The sequence below is a fragment of the Triturus cristatus genome, chromosome 1_2, assembly GCF_964204655.1.
Source record: "Triturus cristatus chromosome 1_2, aTriCri1.1, whole genome shotgun sequence".
Classification (NCBI taxonomy): Eukaryota; Metazoa; Chordata; class Amphibia; order Caudata; family Salamandridae; genus Triturus; species Triturus cristatus.
The window spans coordinates 1162006434-1162026511 of record NC_140580.1 but is presented as its reverse complement, the minus strand read 5'-3'; the positions used below and the strand labels follow the sequence as shown (position 1 = coordinate 1162026511).

At 48.4% G+C, this 20078-nt stretch overlaps 1 protein-coding gene across 1 annotated transcript in view; it reads left to right on the top strand.

Annotated features, from left to right (window-relative positions):
- HMCN2 (hemicentin 2) overlaps positions 1-8706 on the top strand; it is a 769579-nt gene extending 760873 nt beyond the window's left edge. The window contains exon 90 of the mRNA XM_085613971.1: positions 7083-8706. Within this exon, the coding sequence (XP_085470097.1) occupies positions 7083-7446 (364 nt within the window). The 3' untranslated portion in view covers positions 7447-8706. The remainder of the gene's footprint in view (positions 1-7082) is intronic.
- Positions 8707-20078: the final 11372 nt, after the last annotated feature.

The following is a 20078-nucleotide window of genomic DNA, read 5'->3' as shown; positions in this document are numbered from 1 at the left end:
AGTGTAGTATCGAGCCGAGGGACTGGTGGTGGTGAAGCACGTGGAAATCAGATTTCTGACTATATTTACCACAAGCGCGTTATGCAAGTAAAGTGTTTGGATGGTTCTAACGCTAATTGAAATGCTTGCTTCGATCGCACTCCAGAATTATAAAAAACAAAAAACTGATGTCATTCATTTGAACTTTTCTAGCTCTGATATATTTTGAAATAATTGGAAAGTTCATTACAAGCATTCAGAAACGTAAAATAAAGATTGTGGCTGTCACCTGCCTGTAACCCGTTGCGCTCCCTTGAACTAGCCAATCCACGATGCGTGAAGGGCTTGCTCACCCCAGCCTGCCTTTAGGCGCTTTATTCCACTCGGTGCACCACTTCCGTGTTCTCTCTCAGACACAGGTGAAGCCGGTTGTGTCTGCAGCACGTTTACCCGTGGCTTGTTCGTAAGTCCCGCTCTGACCTGTTGAGCTGTGCTGGTTACCTGGTTACAGACAGCGTGACCTCGCCCTGCCGCCGTCCATACTAGCGCCTGCAGAGGGGTCAAGCTTCTCTTCCCGGCGGTGAGGCAGCCTGTGAAGAAGTACTACAGAGCCCTCGCCATGCATCGCTCTAGTCACCAGACTGCACTACTGAACACAGCACTATGAACAATGTGCATGCATGTCCTCAGTCCCACATGCTCTCCGAAAGCGAAAGAGGATCGCGCCGGAGCTTGTCTTTATAGGGCCATGTGTTTGAAACACATGGCCCATAAAGATAAGAAACCTTTTGCGATGCACGGAAAGCAGGCAAGCCCGTCCAAGTGGGTCGTCTGAACAAGCCAAAGGGAGGCAACATACAAAGCTCTTTTCCAATGGCTGGCCACCGTTTAGCATAAACGGTGATGCCAGCCAATGGAAAAGAGGGGCGGGGCTTAAAGCCCTTTACTGAAACTTCTCCAAAACATGAAATCTCGCCAAGCGAGCTGCGCATGTGCGCAGCATGGCTAGCCGAGACCTAAAAAGACGCTGACGTCACAACAGGAAGTGACGTCACGAAAGGTGGCTTGCATCATCAGACTCATTGCCTCCCCTCGCTCACCCCTTGGGTGCGATTGCATAAGAGAAGCCAGCACATGAGCAGCGTTCTGAATGAGCTCCGATCTAGCCCGAGAGTGGCCAAAGAGTGAATGTGTGGCTCCATTTGCTCCAGTTATCGAGCTCCCGGTAAAATAAGTGGGGGGACGCCGTCCACCCGCGTGGTACCCCGACTTGAGCCCTGGGTAGAGCCATGATCAGATGGCAGACACCCTCCTCCCCCGCCCACTGCCATATCTCCAGAAACCTCCCTTGTGCGGCAGTATGTGCCGCATGATTTTTAAATGGCCTGGCGGGAAGATGGTGTTGGGGCATGCTCCCTTGGACCTAGCCCCATATTTGTCCTTAACCTTAAGGGTGAGGAAGGGAGAAGGAATGCCTCAAAGTGGAGACTTAGGTGCTAAAAAGTTAACTTGGATGATTGACGTCATACAGAAGATAGCCGACGTCAAAAGAAAAGACATTTGAAGGCCAAGAGGGAGGCTTTGATCAAGAGGGAAAATAAAGAATTCATTAGTGCCATGAAGGTATACAGGATTCCTAATCAAACATCGAAGGAAAAACCGGTAGAGTAGAGGAAGTGGAACTGCTAACTTCACCAAAAGTGGTGGAACACCAAGAAGAGACCTCTGAGTACAAAGATGAATATTCAAAGGCGAGACCGCCGAGGAAGGATGGCAGGCCATAGAGGCTGATTCATCAGCGATGGAGTTGGCACGTACCCCTCGAGACCTTCGCTGCCAGACGATATCGCCATTTACATTGTGGTTGTAATGAGAGTTACTGCTCTAAGCTCTAAGTAGAGCACGCACAATCCTGCTTCCTACTGCAAACACTGGTGCCCTCTCAGAGGAGACCCCAATGTATTCTCATGCTGCCCAGTGTATTGGAGCGGGAGAGAAAAGCATTCAGAGAGCCAGCCACAGCCAAGGCAGTTTCCCCTAGAGTAGGAAAAAGTACTCAAGACCCAGCTTACATCAAGGGCAGTGCCCGTACCGACTCAATAATACACTGTGCAGCATACAAGGAGGCTAATACGCCCGCAGCAGTGGAACCACCACCCTACAAGGAGAGCAACAGGTGGAAATGGTTGGTAGAGAAATTGAGCGCTCCTCATTGGTCCAATGGGGGACAGCCAACTCCAATGCCTTTTTAAACAGGTGCGGGCACCAGCAGTAGGAAGAAATGCCAAGCCTCTTACAACGCCTGCCTGAGCATTGCCAGAAAAAGGCAAAACGTATAATCCAAGATGGAACAACAATAATCAACATCTGTCTGAAGACGGTCCTTGATGCGAGAGATACAGACAGCAGGCACATTTTCTCTTAAGCCATCCTCTGGAGACGTGTGGCTGCGCGTGTCCGGCTTCAAGCAAGAGGTACAAGCAGCGGTGGCAAACATGCCGTTCGCCAGAGACAGCCTCTTTTGAGCCGCAGTCGACGACTTCCTACAGAGAATAAAGAAGGATAACGACATTCCATGGGAGCACGACTATTCAGAGACCACTCTACTCCAAGAAAGAGAGCACCCGTGAAATGCGGTCCACAGCCGGTAACTCCCCACTCTCATTTTACGCTACAAGGGCCAAGGGTACCAGGGTGCCCAACACAATGGCACTACTCCAGCACACCAAGGTAGCCCTTTCACAAGCGAGGGCCCGGGTAAGAGGAGCAGCATCAATGGATGCTCGGCACAGTAGATAACAACTTCAATCCAGGGGTCCACATACACACAACACCGGTGGGGGGAATAATCCGAGTATTCCTCTAGGAATGGAACAGCAACACCTCTGAGACGTGGATACTCAACATCATCCCGCACAATACTGCATGGAATTCTTGACACTACTGCCCATCATCAGGCCACAGCCAAGACCATACAGCAAAGAAGATCTGCAGCTCCTCAGACGAGAAGTGGCAGATTATCTGCATTAAAAGGCGATAGAAAGAGTTCCAGAAAGAGAAAGGGGACAAGGAGCCTACTCACTCGGCTTTGTGGTCCAAAGCACGACACATCCCCCAGACCCCTATTGGACCTCAGGGCCCTCAACTGGTTGATCAAAACACAAACGTTTCAGATGTCAACACCACAGGAGGTCAGCCCGCATCTACAAATAGAGGATTGTATGGCTATAAGAGACCTCTTGGACGCACACCTCCACATACCAGTGACCGACAGGCACAAAGGTTCCAGAGAGTCTTTATGGACAAGGAACGTGAACAGTTCACGGTGTTACCCTTCGGGATAAAATCAGCCCCATGGGCGTTCACAAAATGACTAGCTTCAGCAGTGGCGCATCTGAGAATAAAAGGAATCCATGCTTATCCTTACCTAGAAGATTAGCTGGTAAAAGCAAAGTCGAGCAAGCAATGCTAGGTCAGTATTCAGACAGTAATCACAAGATTCCAGAAACTAGGCTTCTGCATCAACAAGGAACACTCGTCCCCAAAACTGAAGAGAAGGAAGACTTTCCTGGGGGCAGGGCTACATTCCAAAGAAGGGAAAGCTTCCCTGTCAAGAAGAGAATCTGGTTATTAACAGAGCAAGTTTGTCTTGACCAGATTGGGCAAACTCTGCCAGTGAGGACAGTGGGGAAGCTGGTGCCCTCATGCATACCCCTCATACCAAATGACCAACTCCACTCCAGACCTCTGCGGAAGTAGCTACCAATACACTGGTCTCGGCGACAGGGTTATGGGAGGTTCGGGTGGATGTCACAGACAGAGTACACAATGAGAAACAATGGTGGAAACCAAGGATCATCACAGTGGGTGGCCCTGTCACTCATCCATCATAACCATGGATGCTTCTCACATGGGGCGGGAAGCGTACATGGGGAACTTGACCGCCAGGGGCCTTTGGACCCCAGAAGTGGCAGTAAAACACATACATGTGATGAAACTTAAGGTTTCCTTGTCCTCAATTCTTTCAGAGGCAGATCAAGGGCAGGGGCGTGCGGATTAAGAGAGACAATACTACCACCATGTTCTACCTTCACAAACAATGGGGGAATGCAGTATTTTTATAGGGGTTAGGGAAATTTGCATAACCTTTCCACCCAATTCCTCTTATATTCAATAATTTTATTTAATTGAGCATTATTTTCTACGGGGTTCTATTTTAAGTCTCTATCTCTGTTATTGTTTATGGGAGAGTTTTGCAGAACCAGTGGTTGGCCATGTGTAGTGCTGGACTTACTGCAAAACTGTAAGTTACCTCAAAAAGTTCAGTTTGTGGATACCAAAAAGTTGTAAACTTACTCAAAAGTGCAGTTTGTGAATCAGGCCCATAGAGTTCCAGAAACAATAATGGAAGTCCTGAAAGAAGCGCAGAGACCAATAACGAGGCGATGCTATCCAGCACTTTGGAACAGGTTCAGACAGTGATGCTCCAACGAACTAGATCCTTGCACTTGGACGGAGGATGCCACAGTCCTAAAATATCGAAAATATCTACCGGACAAGGGGCTCTCTTATGCCTCAATAAGGGTACAATGAACATCCAGTGCAGCGTACACAAGACGGATAAAAGAAATGATTTATTTTTCCGAACACCAGTTGTCAAAAGGTTTTGTAGAAGGGGCAGAGACTGACACTGCCCACAGCAGCCCCCACACATACGTGGAATTTAAACCTGTTGCTAGCACATTTCATGAAACCTCCATTTGTTTGAAGGAGGGACATAGCACCACATGGTCGGCAACCATGTTCACTTACAAATACAAGCATTGGCACAGCCAATGGGTTTCGCTTCTGCGATATCTATTGGTTTTGTCAATGTTTTTAGACATGTTTCACAGCAGGGCTAGCTGCTGAGCAGGGCTAGCTGCTGAGCAGCATATTTCAAAGTTTAAAAAAAGCACTATGACACGGTCAGCGCTGTCCGCGCCATAGCTTTTTATTTTTTTTATTGGCTTTAAGCTATGTTGTACATCAGCTAGCAGAACTAAGCTCATGACCTTGGCTGTCTGTAAGGTTTCCCTTTTGTGCCATAGACACAATACTTAAAACTTGATTAACCTATTAATTATAGCTTTTCCCATTACTCATAATATTTAGGTTTCGCCTGAGACAGCGCATGTACTGTAACTTGTGAGACATTTTGTGTTGGCTTAAAAGGGGCTTGGAGCCCGCCCATTCCTTATTACTTATTTGCTGGCTCCTGATTTGGCAGCGGGTGCCAGCTTCACTTTCTCTTTCTTTTTTTCTGCCTCCCATGGAGCATGGACCAAGTACTGATTACTTTTTCCGATTAGTGTCCTTCCACTGCTCAAGGAGGTACTTTTTCTCTTCTTACCCTGTTGCTGTCCTTGTTGCTTGTTCCCCTGCCCCTCCTCTCTCATCATTGCTTGCCTCTTGGTGGTTGCCCTCTTTCACGTTGTTGCTTGCCTGTCATTGCTTGCTTCATCTTTGTTGCTCCTCCCTCCTGTTCCATTGCTTGCCCAGCGCCCCTTCCCGCTTTGTTGCTTGCCCATTGTTGCTTGCAGCATTGTTTCTGCCTCCATGTCCCTTACTTCTGTTACTGATTGCCCTGTGACGATGGTGACAGGTGGTAACCTTCCAAAACTTTATCGGAATAAATAGAAAAACTTTGCAGACTTCTTGTGCAGATATCTGGCTGTAATGGGAAATGTGAATGGTGTCCATGTTTAAATAAACAAAAATAAATCAATACCTGTGTGTTAGAGGACCGTAACTGTAATTGGGTAGTAAGATATACACATTTGCATGACTATTGCCCTAGTTATGAGTAAATATGTAAAGGGTTTCATGGCGGCTGGAATAACCATTTCTGACCCGTATCTCCACATATGTTTACTCCTATTATGAATGAAACCCCATGTAATGGGGAAAACTGTGAGGACCTGAATTTACCATGTGGAAAGCTGCACAGAATCTCCGAATTTAACACATGCACTAATCTCATGCTCTGAGCAGGGACTTCTGAGTGAGGCATAGGTGGAGAGGGGTAAAGAGGGTATGGAGGAAAGGAGAAGAATAGCTCTGGTCCTGGGAGAGCATTGCATGCTCCCCCTTGCCAGAGAAAAAGGTCAGGCAGGGCCATTTCCGGGTGCCTGGCGTCAGGTGCAGCTGGAGCCTCAACCACGACCAGCTGGTGAAACCAGGCCTAGTGTTCTAATACCCAGGAACACTATGGCCCTTATTACAAGAGGCCGCCGCCAGAGCATCACTGTTTATACGATCTGGTGGCGCAGGCCTCTCAGTCATATCTATGGGGCGATGCAAAGCCACCCTGCTTGGCGTTGCATGGCCTCATAGATGTGGAGTAAGGCATGGCAGCGCACAGGGCTGCCATGCTTAATCAACATCAAGGAGGTGTTCCATGGGCATTGCTGTGGGTGTTACCCCTCAACACCCATGGATTTGGGCACTCTCCCAGATTTACAACATCACGTAAACCTGGGTCAGCACCAAAAACTTACACCTCCCCAGAGCAGGCGTAACGAGGAGAAATGTTTCATCTTTCCTTGTTTTTTCCTCTTTCCACGTGTGCTGCATTCAGCACACAAAGGACGAGGAACACACCTCTCATGATTGTTTTTGTGCTGGAAGCTATCCCTCCCGGCACAAAACCAATAATGACAACACACACACCCTTGTACCATGGTGCAAGCGTGCCTGCGTTGGCGCTAGACTGCAAATTGTGCGCCTGCGCCTGCTGAAAGGACAGGAGTGCACTGTAGCTTGTAAATATGGTGCATTCCTGCCCTTTTGAATTGGCGTGGAGCAGCGCAGTAAAAGCCCTTGCGGCGCTGCCCTACGCCAATTCTTTGTGAATGAGGCCCTTAGTGCAAAAACAGTGGCCCATCAACAGGGAGACTTCTCTCCAACCTACTCGTAATCAAAACCTATGTATTTAAATCAACATTGCCTCTGCTCATCGTGTGAGAACTGTTTGGAATTGTTGACAGTTTTCTGATTTGAACAATGAATATGTCGGCTAATCTAGTACAGCACAAGTGATGCTCATCCTTTCTTCCCTGCAGGACCTGCTTCCGACGCTGCCTGCAGGACTGCACCTCCGGAGGACCCTTCTCTCTGCAGTACAAGCTCCTCACCCTGCCTTACGGCATCCCAGCCGGACATGACGTAATCCGCCTGAGTGCCATCTCAGACGCTGGTGTCCTGCAGAACCAGACCTCCTTCACGGCCCTGGAGTATGATGGGGGTAGCCCTTTCGCCATTCGGGACCAAAGTGGCCATGGCGTGATATACACTCTGCGCGCTCTGGATGCACCTGGGGTGTATCAGATGAAGGTGCAGGCCTCCGCCTACAGCCTGGATCCAAGGACACTCAAGCACCAGAGTGTCTTCATCATCTTCATATCTGTCTCTCCGTACCCATACTGAGGCTACCACAGGTGACTCTGTCACAGGAGACTCGTGCCACCCTTATGCCAAGAAGGCCACGCTAAGTCCTCAGTAGACAGCCATGAAGACTACAATCAGAGATATAACAGATCACCCCTGGAGGTGCAGGCTTGCCAAACCATCACAAGACAGTTCCACCTCACTCCTGTCAGTGCCAAGAGCAAACCTTCAACATACACACAGCCATGCAACACTTTCAATATACACACAGCAGGCATTGTGAGCCCAGCAAAGGCCAGGACACAAAAACAGCACACCATTACCAACCTAGAATTGACAGGGTGGCTTCTCAACAGACACAGCCATGGAACACCTTCAATATACACACAGCAGGCCATTGTGAGCTCAACAAAGACAAGGCCACAACAGTCAAAGGAAACAGCACACCATCACCTCTCCATAAGTGATACTGCAGACTCCCAACAGACACTGCCAAGGGCCACAGAATCTCACCTAATACTCAGGAGGCCATTGTGAGCTCAACAAAGACAAAACCACAAAAGTCCCTCACCACTGCAGTGAAACATCGCACCGCCACCAACCCATAGGCGTCAAGGCTGACCCTCAACAGACATAGACGAGGCAGATCTTACTGTGCCCACCAGAGACAGGGTCCCGGCTGTTCCTCACGATACCAGAGAGATGGTGCACCTGACCACCCCACAGGTGGCATGGACTTTGGAAGCTCTCATCACCAGGTAGAGAGGGTCGCCAGACCCTCACTGCTCCACAGGAGACCCAGCCGTGGCAAGCCGCCACCATCTCCTCAAGGAGACATCCATGGAGGTTCATCACCATGCCACGAGAGAGAGTCCCTGGAGAGATTCACTGCTCCACTGAATCCACGAGAATTGTAGCTTCTTCAGAAGTGTTCTCCAAAGAATAATCCGTGGGTAAAGTTCGGCGTAAAACAATTAGGATGATTTTCATTTTGTTAATAAAAATTAAAGAAATGTCCTCTACTTTTCCAAAGTGCCTTTTAAAATATATATTTTACATAAAGTTGTCAATAAACATCATTACTTTAGTGCTTAGTCCAAGGGGCAGTATATGATATTGCATCTAATCCTCAGGATGCGAAAAACAGAAAATAGCCACAGAGCTGAATGTAGTTTACAACATCATATATTGAAAGTCTTAAGACCGCTGAGACAAAATGAAAATGACTGTTTTCTTAAATCAAAGAAAAACGTTTTCAGCTTTGTAAATAAAAGTCATTTTTTTACATTTCCTTATTGACACGGTATTCCATCATATGTTTTAGTTCCTTCGTCGGCTACTTGTCTTGCAGGTTCAAGGGACTGCTAATTATAAGGAATATAAATTAAGACTGGAGTGAGGGTCAATACTGAGGGCTCCTATCTCTCAGAGGGTAAAGTTTGAACATTCAGCCCTGTCTTTTCAAGTAAACTTTCCCCCCAGTGCTGAGCTAGTTCACAGCCCACAGCCCACAGCACACATTGTGGGCGTGTCACAATACAAGAAGGACTCTCAGGTGTGTTCCCTAGCTGTAATAGACCACCGTCTCTTTTTTCTAGAGTTTAATATAACGCAAACTAGACCCGAAGATATCAGAGCGCTTTACATGAGCACCAGTTTAATAACAGATGAACACATTCATTTTTTATGTTAGGCACGGGGAGATTAAGTGATTTGCCCAGAATCACAGGATGTTGAGCATCGCAGCTGAGACTCGAACCTGGTCCCCCAGCTTCACAGTCGACCGCTCTAGCCGTAAGGCTACATCCTCTCCCCATCCTCTTTCTGTTCTCCCACTGGTTTGCAGTTCTCCGGCTACATCAGGCTGGCGCCCAGTCCTTGGCGACAAGGCCCATGTTGTCAGGTCCCTGTTCATTATGCCTAATTGTAAGAAAGTGGATTATTCTCTGGGTAGGTGACTGCCTCAAAGAATAATCACAACCCATGTCAGGATGAACCCTCCAAGTCGTTACATTAACCTGAGCTCATCCCACCAATGGCTTTGACACACCGGAGAGACGATTAAGATAGGGCAATCTGTAAAGTATGTATGCAGTACCAAAACAGTTTAAAGCCCTAATAAAAACCAATAAAAAACCCAAACTTAAATAGAGAAATAGATTACAATGTAATAATTAAAATTCCACCAGAATGGCAAAAATCTAATGAAGGGAACCAGAGATGTGACTTTTTAAAGTTTTAAGTTGAAATAGTGTCAATAAAAAGTAAGGGGCCAATGATAGTCAACGGCCATGTTAGACCGTGACTTGGGCATGCTTTGAGGCCTACTGCGATTCACCAACCAGGTTTGTCCTGGTTAAAGATTTGACCTTCTGACTCAGGGGTTTGAGTCCCAGTTAACCACAGGAGTACACTTCTTCGGCCCCCATGTCCTCTTTGAGGGGTGGGGGGGGCACTTGGAGGCTCACAGGGTGTCACGCAAACCCCGCCAGCAGACTCCAGTCCAGGTCCAGTGGCCATCTGGGTACTTCCAGGAAAAGGCCTCCGGCAGCTTGTTGTCTCCCTGTAGCCTCACAAGATGTCAGCCAGTTGACCCTCAACGTCAATTTCTTTGTCCTTGGTACATGAGGGAACAGGTCCAGTCCTTCAGGGCTCATCTCAGGTCACAGACAACAGCTCTGAAATTCTACTGGTCCAGAAAGTGGTCACATGTGGAAGCTTGGAGGTGCCACATTTATGCCTGGCACTATCTGGAGAGTGTGGGTGACTCCCGGACACACCCTAGCCAATGGGGTAGAAGTTATTGGGTTATCCTTACTCAATTTTCCAGTAGCACTTGTTTGCCTTGCTGCAAACAGTCCTGAAAGTCCATGCGTCAGGGCAATTTCAAGATGGCAAAAATCTTTAGACACACTAAACTTGGGCTCTGAGGGATGTGGTGTATATGGGGAGGCCCCAAAAACCCATGGACAGAAGTCTCGTAGGACAAAATCAGGGTCTTTCAGGACGTAACTGGGTGATCTACAAGAATTGTCTTGGCATCTTGTTCTTACCTTTACAAGTTCACCCCAAGTGTTACATGTGGAGCAAGACCTTTTACACTGCACTGTCAAGAGGCTTACAGCGCCAACCTGCATATTTTGTTAAGCTCTGTGGAGTCATCTCTGCCTAGTCAGGTGAGCCTATTGTTTACCCCTCCGAGGCTTTTTACACATATTTTATGCCTATTCCGGGTGGAGCACAGGCTGAGAGCTGGTAGAGACTTATGCTAATTAGCCTTCTGACAGGTCAGGGAGATAAAGGCGCCCGTTCTATAAGTAACTTTTACTTAATATTTATTAAAAATCTGACTTCACTGTTGAATTGGATTTTATTTAACTATTAAAAATAGTTATTTAATAATGTTTCTAGGTGTTCCCATTCCTGATATATGGTATTAGTATTTTAATCTGTACTCTGTTTTTCTGCATAGTTCAACTAGGGCTGGCACAGTGAAAATAGCTTTTTGCATCTTGCCACTGTAATGACATGGCAAAATAATTTTTCTACATGTCCAACTTTCAAATACCATGCCCCCTACCCTGTGAGCTGTGAGGCCAACGCAGGGGGCTTAATATTTAAAAGGAAGGTTTCCCTATCAACAAGGGTTATTTTGACAGGTTGTACTGCAGGGTTTTACACTGCAGCAGGGTCAGTCTGAAGTAATGTAATATACAGAATGATGGCAGTGGTTTTAGAGAAAAGCCAGCACCTCTGTTTAGTTTGCAATTGTGCAGCGCAATATGTCCTCTGGTGTGCTCAATGTCTGCACTGTGCCATCCACAGTGTCACTCAGTATATAGAGAAAGAATCCTCCATGCACATTGACCAATACAATTTAAACAAAGCACAGCACAAAAAAGTATTAACTGACTATCAAAAGTCAGTGATATAGTTAATTCCAGACAGAGCAATGAATAAGACAAAGAGGGGCCGATTCACAGAACTAACTTAAGACAAAATCCTAAACTTACTACTTTTGGTATTCACAGAAGTTAGGATTTTGTCTTAAGTTTGTCTTAAGACAAACTTAAGACGGATTTAAGACAGTCTTAAGACAGACTTAAGACAAGCTTAAAACAGACTTAAGACAAACTTAAAAGAGACTTAAGACAGACTTAAGACAGACTTAAGACAAACTTAAGACAAAATCCTAACTTAAGTCTGTCTTAAGGCTGTCTTAAGTCTGTCTTAAGTTTGTCTTAAGTCTGTCTTAAGACTGTCTTAATTCTGTCTTAAGACTGCCTTAAGTCTTTCTTAAGACTGTCTTAAGTCTGTCTTAAGTTTGTCTTAAGACGAACTTAAGACAAAATCCTAACTTCTGTGAATACCAAAAGTAGTAAGTTTAGGATTTTGTCTTAAGTTAGTTCTGTGAATCGGGCCCACAGTATATCTTGATGTCAAATGTTGACACGTAGGTAAAGCAAACAAACAGCCACTGGCTGTCAACATTTGATAGTCAGTTAATACTTTTTTGTGCTGTGCTCTGTTCAAATTGTATTGGTCAGTCTGAAGTAATGTTTGCCCCGCCACTGTAGTAAATACCACAGAAGGTGCTGCAGTCCACTAGTGGCATTGAACTTTCAGGCGCGGGTGCACTTTCTACTCCATATATTAGGGACGTAAAGGCAAGTTAAAGGTGTCAATTAGAAATAATCCAATTCAGCCATGTTTAGAGAGGAAGCACGTGCCCTCTGCTCATGGTTAGCAGGGATAAAGTGCCCAGAGGCGTAATGCCAGCACAAAGATAGGGTGCAGTAAAAGGCGAGAAATCTGGGGTGACCACACAGAAATGCAAGATGTCCTACAGCTGCTGTGGGTTTCATGTAGGGTTGTCACCTTTCCCACAGAAAAATACCAGCTATTTGTTTAACAGTTTGCAGTGGCCCAGGCATGATACTTAAATAGGACTCTATATAAAATCGTCCATATTCATTCATAACATAGCCTTGCTGCCTTTGTTTACTTTAATTATCAGTCGTCAATCATTAAGGGAGCTCTCGAACACACTTTGAAGTGCTTTCTGCATATATTTGCTATTTTAAGTAGGTACTGATGAGAGAAAAAATACCAGCTTTAGGTGATGTTCCCACTTTTTGTACCGGCCGGGACATTAAGATGCTGGGGATGCGGGTAAGAAACCAGTCGGTGGGATATGTAGTAGCCGTATACGTCCTTACATTTTGCTTCAAAGTAATTATTTGCTGTTGAGTTGAGTGATTGTGTGGTAATTAATATTAATTTACTCGCATTGGCTTCACAGCGGCTGCTGAGGCACAGTTCACTCTGCCTGGAGCTTATCAAAGGTTGAAAGGAGTTGTGCTTTTTTCCCTGCATAATGCAGTCGCTCTATAACAGCCTTACTGCTATCCCAGCGCCTCGAGGCCCTTGGGTGATTACCCTCGCCCTATAAGAACCCTGATTGATTGATTGGTCCTTTCAAACTCCCAATCATGATGAAATAGACGAACTGTGAACAAAGCAACTACAGGGTCCACAATGCAACAGGAGATGAGATAGTTTGTGGTGTTCAAGCCAAGGTACACGCCTTTTGGTCCCGGGTGCCAGTTGGTTGCAGCGTGGAGACACACGTGGTTTTGGATTCAAGCCTTGGTTTGCTAAGGCCCGGTGCCTACGTGCGGAGGGAGACGCCCCCTTCCAGTACAGGCTGTTATTTGAGGAGATGATTAATGTGTAACCCCTTTTAATCTGACACTGTGACACTCCTCTGATGAGAACTGAACAATGTGCAATATGGGATTGCACAGGTGCAAATTAGACACACATCTTTACCACCTAAATAACTGTTATGTCCTGCGAGACACGTTCTAGTGTATCGACAGGGGCAGAGTTGGTAACCACTCCCCATATGGGAGTGGGCACACACTCCACACCCATCCATCACCGGCGTCACGAGTGACGTGACCCAGCTAATAAAGGGGCCCGACTGCACGTGCTCGTGGCCAGTTGAATGACTATAGATACCGTATCTGTGTCAATCCTTTGCTAGCATGTGGGCCTACAGCCCACAACATCACATTGGCGATGAGCGGGCCTTTCCCGCGAGTGAGCAGCCGCCCTTCTAAACGTGGAGGGGGAATGCTGCCCGTGTAGAGGGCACCCCCTGCGAGTCGGTGTAAGAAAGTGGCTCTGTATATACTGCACTAAAGTAAGGTTCAGTGTGCAAAGAGTCCACAGTCCCCAGAGGTTTGACAGAGGCTAAAGTTAGATATAACCTAACTCTCTAAAGTGGTAGCTTGGTCGAGCAGTAAGGCAGTGTCAGAGGACAGTGTAAAGCATTTGTTGCACACACTCAGTCAGCAAATGGTCTCACACGCTCAAGAACTGAACTCTAGGCCAATTGTTTTGTATATAAAAGTTCGAGGCATGTGGGCTGCTGAATTCATATCTGTGCATAGATCGCCGCCTAGTGTTGGGTCCGGATGTTTGCACGTTGTTGTCCTGGAAGAGTCTTCGAAGTATCCTGGGATAGGTGACTCCTCCCCTGGACTACAGTGCGCATGGGCATCCTCTCCATCCTCAGATTGTTTTTTTCCGCCATTGGGTTCGGATGTGCTTATCTTGACTCAAGTTAGGAAAAACTTTTTCCAGGTCAAAAGGCCTTTAGTTCGCGTCGGTACTGTTCCCGATCGGTATCGATAGTATCTTTGTTAGTTTACTAACTTCCAGAACCAACTTTTTCGCATCTTACCCGACCATCGACCCGACATCGACGATGGAATCGAGGACGCCATTCAAGAGGTGTCCTGTATGCAATGCGAAATATCCCCATGTCGACGTCCACCCGGTGTGCAACAAATGCCTTTCACCGGATCACGACGAGTCTACATGTATGGCCTGTGCCCGATTCCGATCCAAGAAGACTCTCCGGAATCGACGAGCAGCGAGACTCGAAGCGCAGCAAGCGGCACCGGCCCCGACCAACATCTTCAGCGCCGAGGACGAAGATGTCGAAAACGTGGAGAACCTACCCTCAAGCCCCGCTTCCGAACACGACTCCGGATCGGAGGACGTCGAAGAACGACTCTTTCACAGAGATGAAGCCGACACCGAGGTAGGAGACTACGATGAGGCCTTAGGGGCCGAAGAGAGTAGCTCCGGTGACGAGCAAGGCCTACCCGTACACACTGAGGATATCCCAGTGCGCCAGTCTATGGCCCCGGTCGAGGGATCGCCTTCGGGCCTTACCCAAGACCTATCCCGCAGTTCTTCGGCCCCGCCCTCTGGCCCGGCCTCGGACAGTCAGCGGCAGCCATTACTACCTAAAACGGCTGGTTTCCCTTCTTCGAAACCGAAACCGAAAGCTGTACTGGTTCACCAGAAACCGAAACCAAAAGTGACGCTGGTCGGCTCGAGGCCCACCACACCTTCGACGCCAGCAAAACCCGTCGGCACCGACCGCACCAAACGAGACTTCGGTGCCGAGCTTGCAGCAGCCGACGTCGGCGCCGACACACGGAAAAAGACCTTCGGTGCCACCAAACCTACTCGGCTCCCGGCACCGAAACAATCGGCTCCGACCCCAAAGGTCAAACTGCCTGCTGCGTCTCACACCGCTTCGACAGCACCACCAAAGGCACACTCATCGACGACGTCGACGGCCACTACCGCTCCTCGACTCGATGACCCACTGGCGCCGAAGAAGTCCACGCCCGCCTCTACAGAACCGGTCGGCGCAAAAGAATCGATGGCGCTCCAGGTGCGGCCAGTTGCTGCGCAACGCGTCAAACACAAAGCAGTCCTCCAGGACACGTCAGGCTCCGAGCCGATAAAAGCTCCAACGGCCTCTTCGGCACCAGCCAACATCACTTTTGGCCTGCCTCCATCCACGGCCCCGAAACTGTTCCAAATCAGAACACGGGTCACCCACACCACGATCACGCCTGCCGAACGCTCTCCTGCAGAGACGTCACCATCACACATCATCGACACCGACACCGGCAGGATGATGCTCCACAAGAGGAGAATAACTTCCGAGCCAGCTTTGGACTCCTACCGGATCCCGCTTAAGAAAAAGCTGCCAGTGGCTTCGGAACCAGTTCTTTACGAACCTCTCCATTCCTCTTACCAAGATCCACAGTCCTTCTCACCCACACACTCCGAAACAGACGTTTTGGAGGACTACATAGGTGACCACGTCCCCTACCCCGGAGAGATGGACCCTGAAGGCCAACAGGACCCTGACCAAGCTTGGGATGACCCTGTAGACTCGGGTGCACCTATGGATACACAGGACCCGCAACTCTATGGAGCAAAAACGTCTCCCACAGAGGACACTGCCGCATTCAACGCCCTCATTGAACGTGCTGCGGCCAATCATGGTGTGCAACTCCACTCTGACACCGTCGAGGACGACTTTCTCATGGATACTTTCGCATCCTCAGAAAGGAATATAAAACTCTACCCATGTTGAAGGGTGTCCTCAAACCAGCAAAGGACATCTTCAAGGAACCCACCAGGGCAAGAGTAATAAACCCCAGGATCGACAAGAAATACAGGTCGGCGCCTGGGGACCCTACCTACATTAGAGGCCAGTTACCTCTGGATTCCATAGTAGTTGCGAATGCTCGCAAACGGGCACACTCGCAAACAACAGGTGATGTTCCTCCCCCGGACAAAGAGTCCAAGGTGCTAGAGACCTCCGGCAAACGGGTTGCGGCCCAGGCAGCTAACATATGGCGCATTGCCAATACTCAGGCGCTCCTCGCTCGCTACGATCGAGCACACTACGACACATTAGAACAATTACTCCAACATCTCCCTGACCAATTCAAAGAGGGTGCAGAGATCCTCATCAGGGAGGGACAACTCCTCACAAACGCATCCATTAAGTGTGCACTGGATGCCGCGGATACAGCTGCCAGAGCCATAAACACTAGCGTCATGTTGCGACGACACGCCTGGTTACGAATCTCCGGATTCAAACCTGAGGTACAAAATAACATCCTCAACCAGCCTGTCAACCCCGACTACTTATTCGGGCCAGAGGTTGACACCACCCTAGAGAAAATAAAAAAGGACACAGACACTGCAAAGTCCATGGGGGCTCTCCAAACGCAGTCCTTTCGGAGCGGCTCCTTTCGTCGCCCCGGAAATAGAGGAGCAGGTAGAGGACAGGGGTCACAGCAAACCTACAACAAGGGAAACACACAAAGTTCCTACGATAAAAACACCCGGGGTGGTTATCGTGGCTCAAGCACAAAGGGCAGAGGACGCGGATACGGCAACACCAGGTCCTCCCCCAAGAACAAACAGTGACGCCCTCTCCCTTCCTCCCGACCACATAACACCTGTCGGGGGAAGGCTACAAAGGTTCCTGTCCACGTGGAACTCCATCACCACGGACAGGTGGGTCAAAGATATTGTCAAACACGGTTACTGCCTAGAATTAACCTCCACTCCACCCACAATACCTCCAAAACACCGTCCTATGTCCTCAGAGCACTTAACGCTCTTACAGCAGGAAGTGCTAAGTATGCTACTAAAAGGCGCAATAGAGGTCGTACCCGTCCACGAGCAAGGTACGGGGGTGTACTTTTTAATACCGAAAAAGGACGGGTCACTCAGACCTATACTAGACCTGAGACCCCTGAACCGCTACATTCTCTCCGAGCATTTTCACATGCTCACTTTACAGCAAGTCCTCCCGCTGCTCAAGCAGGGAGACTTCCTGGCCACACTGGACCTCAAAGATGCGTATTTCCACATACCCATTCACCCCTCACACAAAAAATACCTCAGGTTCACTGTTCAGGGGCAGCACTACCAATTCAAAGTCCTTCCCTTCGGCGTGACAACAGCACCCAGAGTTTTCACAAAGTGCCTAGCTACTGTGGCTGCCCATCTACGGAGACAGCACATACACGTCTACCCTTACCTGGACGACTGGCTTGTTCAAGCAAAGTCAGCCCAGCAATGTGCCAGCCACATGTCCCGCACCATTCACCTCCTTCACAGTCTGGGGTTCTCACTAAATTACCCAAAATCCCATCTCCAACCCGCACACGTACAACAGTACCTAGGTGCGACTATAGACACTCTGGCGGCCACAGCTCAGCCAAATTTAGTGAGAATCAACAGCATGCAAATGCTGATTTCCAAGTTCAAACCACGACACTCCCTTCCCGCGCGAGTGTTCATGCAGTTGATAGGCATGATGGCCTCCTGCATTTTCATAGTCCCACACGCGAGACTACATATGCGCCCGCTTCAGGAGTGCTTAGCACGTCAGTGGAATCAGGCTCAAGGACAGTTGAAAGACCTAGTGTTGGTGAGCGGTCGGGCATACAACTCTCTGCATTGGTGGAATCCACAAAACCTTTGCAAGGGCCGACCGTTCCAAGAGCCTGTTCCACAAATAATACTGACAGCGGACGCGTCTCTCCAGGGATGGGGAGCTCATGTACTCAACTACACAGTGCAGGGACTATGGACAACACAACAAAAGAAGATGCACATCAACCTTCTGGAACTGATGGCAATCTTCCTGGCTATGAAAGCATTCAAAGTACACTTGTGCAACAAAGTCGTGTTGATCCGGACGGACAACATGACCGCCATGTACTACATACAGAAGCAGGGAGGAACACACTCTCCACAGTTGTCTCATCTGGCTCAGAGCATGTGGAAGTGGGCCATTCAAAGGAACATGTTCCTCATGGCGGAACACCTCCCCGGCAAGGACAACCAGATGGCGGATCTGCTCAGCAGACACAGCCACCAGATGCACGAGTGGGAGTTACACCCATCAGTACTCCAACCGTACTTCCAGCAATGGGGTCATCCAGAGATAGACCTATTCGCCACAAGCGAAAACGCAAAATGCCAAAGCTTTGCCGCCAGGTTCCCACATCCACAATCGCAGGGCAATGCGATATGGATGAACTGGTCCGGCAGATTTGCGTACGCTTTTCCCCCAGCGCCGTTGATACCGCTGGTGGCTCGCAAACTCAGACAACACTCCCTGACACTCGTCCTGGTTGCTCCAACGTGGGCACGCCAGCCATGGTACACCACTTTTCTCGAACTTTCCGTGGTGCCGCATCAAAGGCTGCGGATCAAACCCGCGCATTTGACGCAGAACCATGGAGAGATTCAGCACCCAGATCCGCAACAGCTGAACCTGGCGATCTGGCTCCTGAAGTCCTAGAGTTTGGCTACCTAAACCTGCCACCTGACTGTATGGACATCATTAAGGAAGCTAGAAGACCCACTACCAGAGCTTGCTATGCAGCCAAATGGAAAAGGTTCGTCATTTATTGCAATAATAATGACATTAACCCGCTAGACGTATCCATCCAAAACATAATTTGTTACCTCTTACACCTATACCGATGCAATCTGGCGTACACCTCTATACGTGTCCATTTGACCGCAATATCAGCCTATCTCCAGAACAGGCAGCACCTCTCTTTATTCAAAGTGCCTGCCATCAAAGCATTTTTGGAAGGACTCAAACGAGTAATTCCTCCAAGCCACCCACCGGCTCCAATGTGGAACCTCAACTTGGTCCTCACACGCCTGATGGGTCCACCCTTTGAACCTCTACACTCATGCGAGATTCAATTCCTTACCTGGAAAGTAGCTTTCCTAGTAGCGATCACTTCTTTAAGAAGAGTTAGTGAACTCCAGGCACTAACCGTTCAAGAGCCGTTTATACAGGTTCACGCCAACAGGGTCGTACTACGCACCAACCCCAAATTCATGCCCAAGGTGTTATCGCAGTTCCACATGAATCAAACTATTGAACTGCCTGTTTTCTTTCAAAACCCACAAACTGTCGCAGAAAGAGCACTCCATACACTAGATGTGAAGAGAGCCCTCATGTACTATATCGACAGGACTAAGATCTTTAGGAAGACAAAACAACTTTTCGTTGCCTTTGCCCCACACCACAAAGGTAACGCTATCTCTAAAGCGGGTATAGCCAGATGGATCGTTAAATGTATTCAAATTTGCTATCAAAAGGCTAAACGCACATTAACGATTCCCCCACGAGCCCACTCAACACGTAAGTTAGGGGCCTCCATGGCTTTCCTGGGAAACATCCCTTTGCATGATATATGTAGAGCAGCCACCTGGTCCACTACACACACATTTACCAAACACTATTGTGTAGATGTGCAATCAAAACAGCAGGCAGCTGTAGGACAGGCTGTTCTCAAAACTCTTTTTCAGACCGCTGCAGCTGGTACTGGTAGCCGCCGCTAATAGGAGGTACTGCTATGTATTCTATGCACAGATATGAATTCAGCAGCCCACATGCCTCAAACTGAATATGCTACTTACCAGTATGCATCTGTTCTTGGCATGTAGGGCTGCTGACATTCATATCGCCCTCCCTCCTCCCCGGCGCCTGTGACAGCTGCAGCTCTCAGAATTACCGTAAGCATGGTCATCACTTTCTGTATCTACTCCATCACTGCCACAATGGCGAAAAACAATCTGAGGATGGAGAGGATGCCCATGCGCACTGTAGTCCCGGGGAGGAGTCACCTATCCCAGGATACTTCGAAGACTCTTCCAGGACAACAACGTGCAAACATCCGGACCCAACACTAGGCGGCGATCTATGCACAGATATGAATGTCAGCAGCCCTACATGCCAAGAA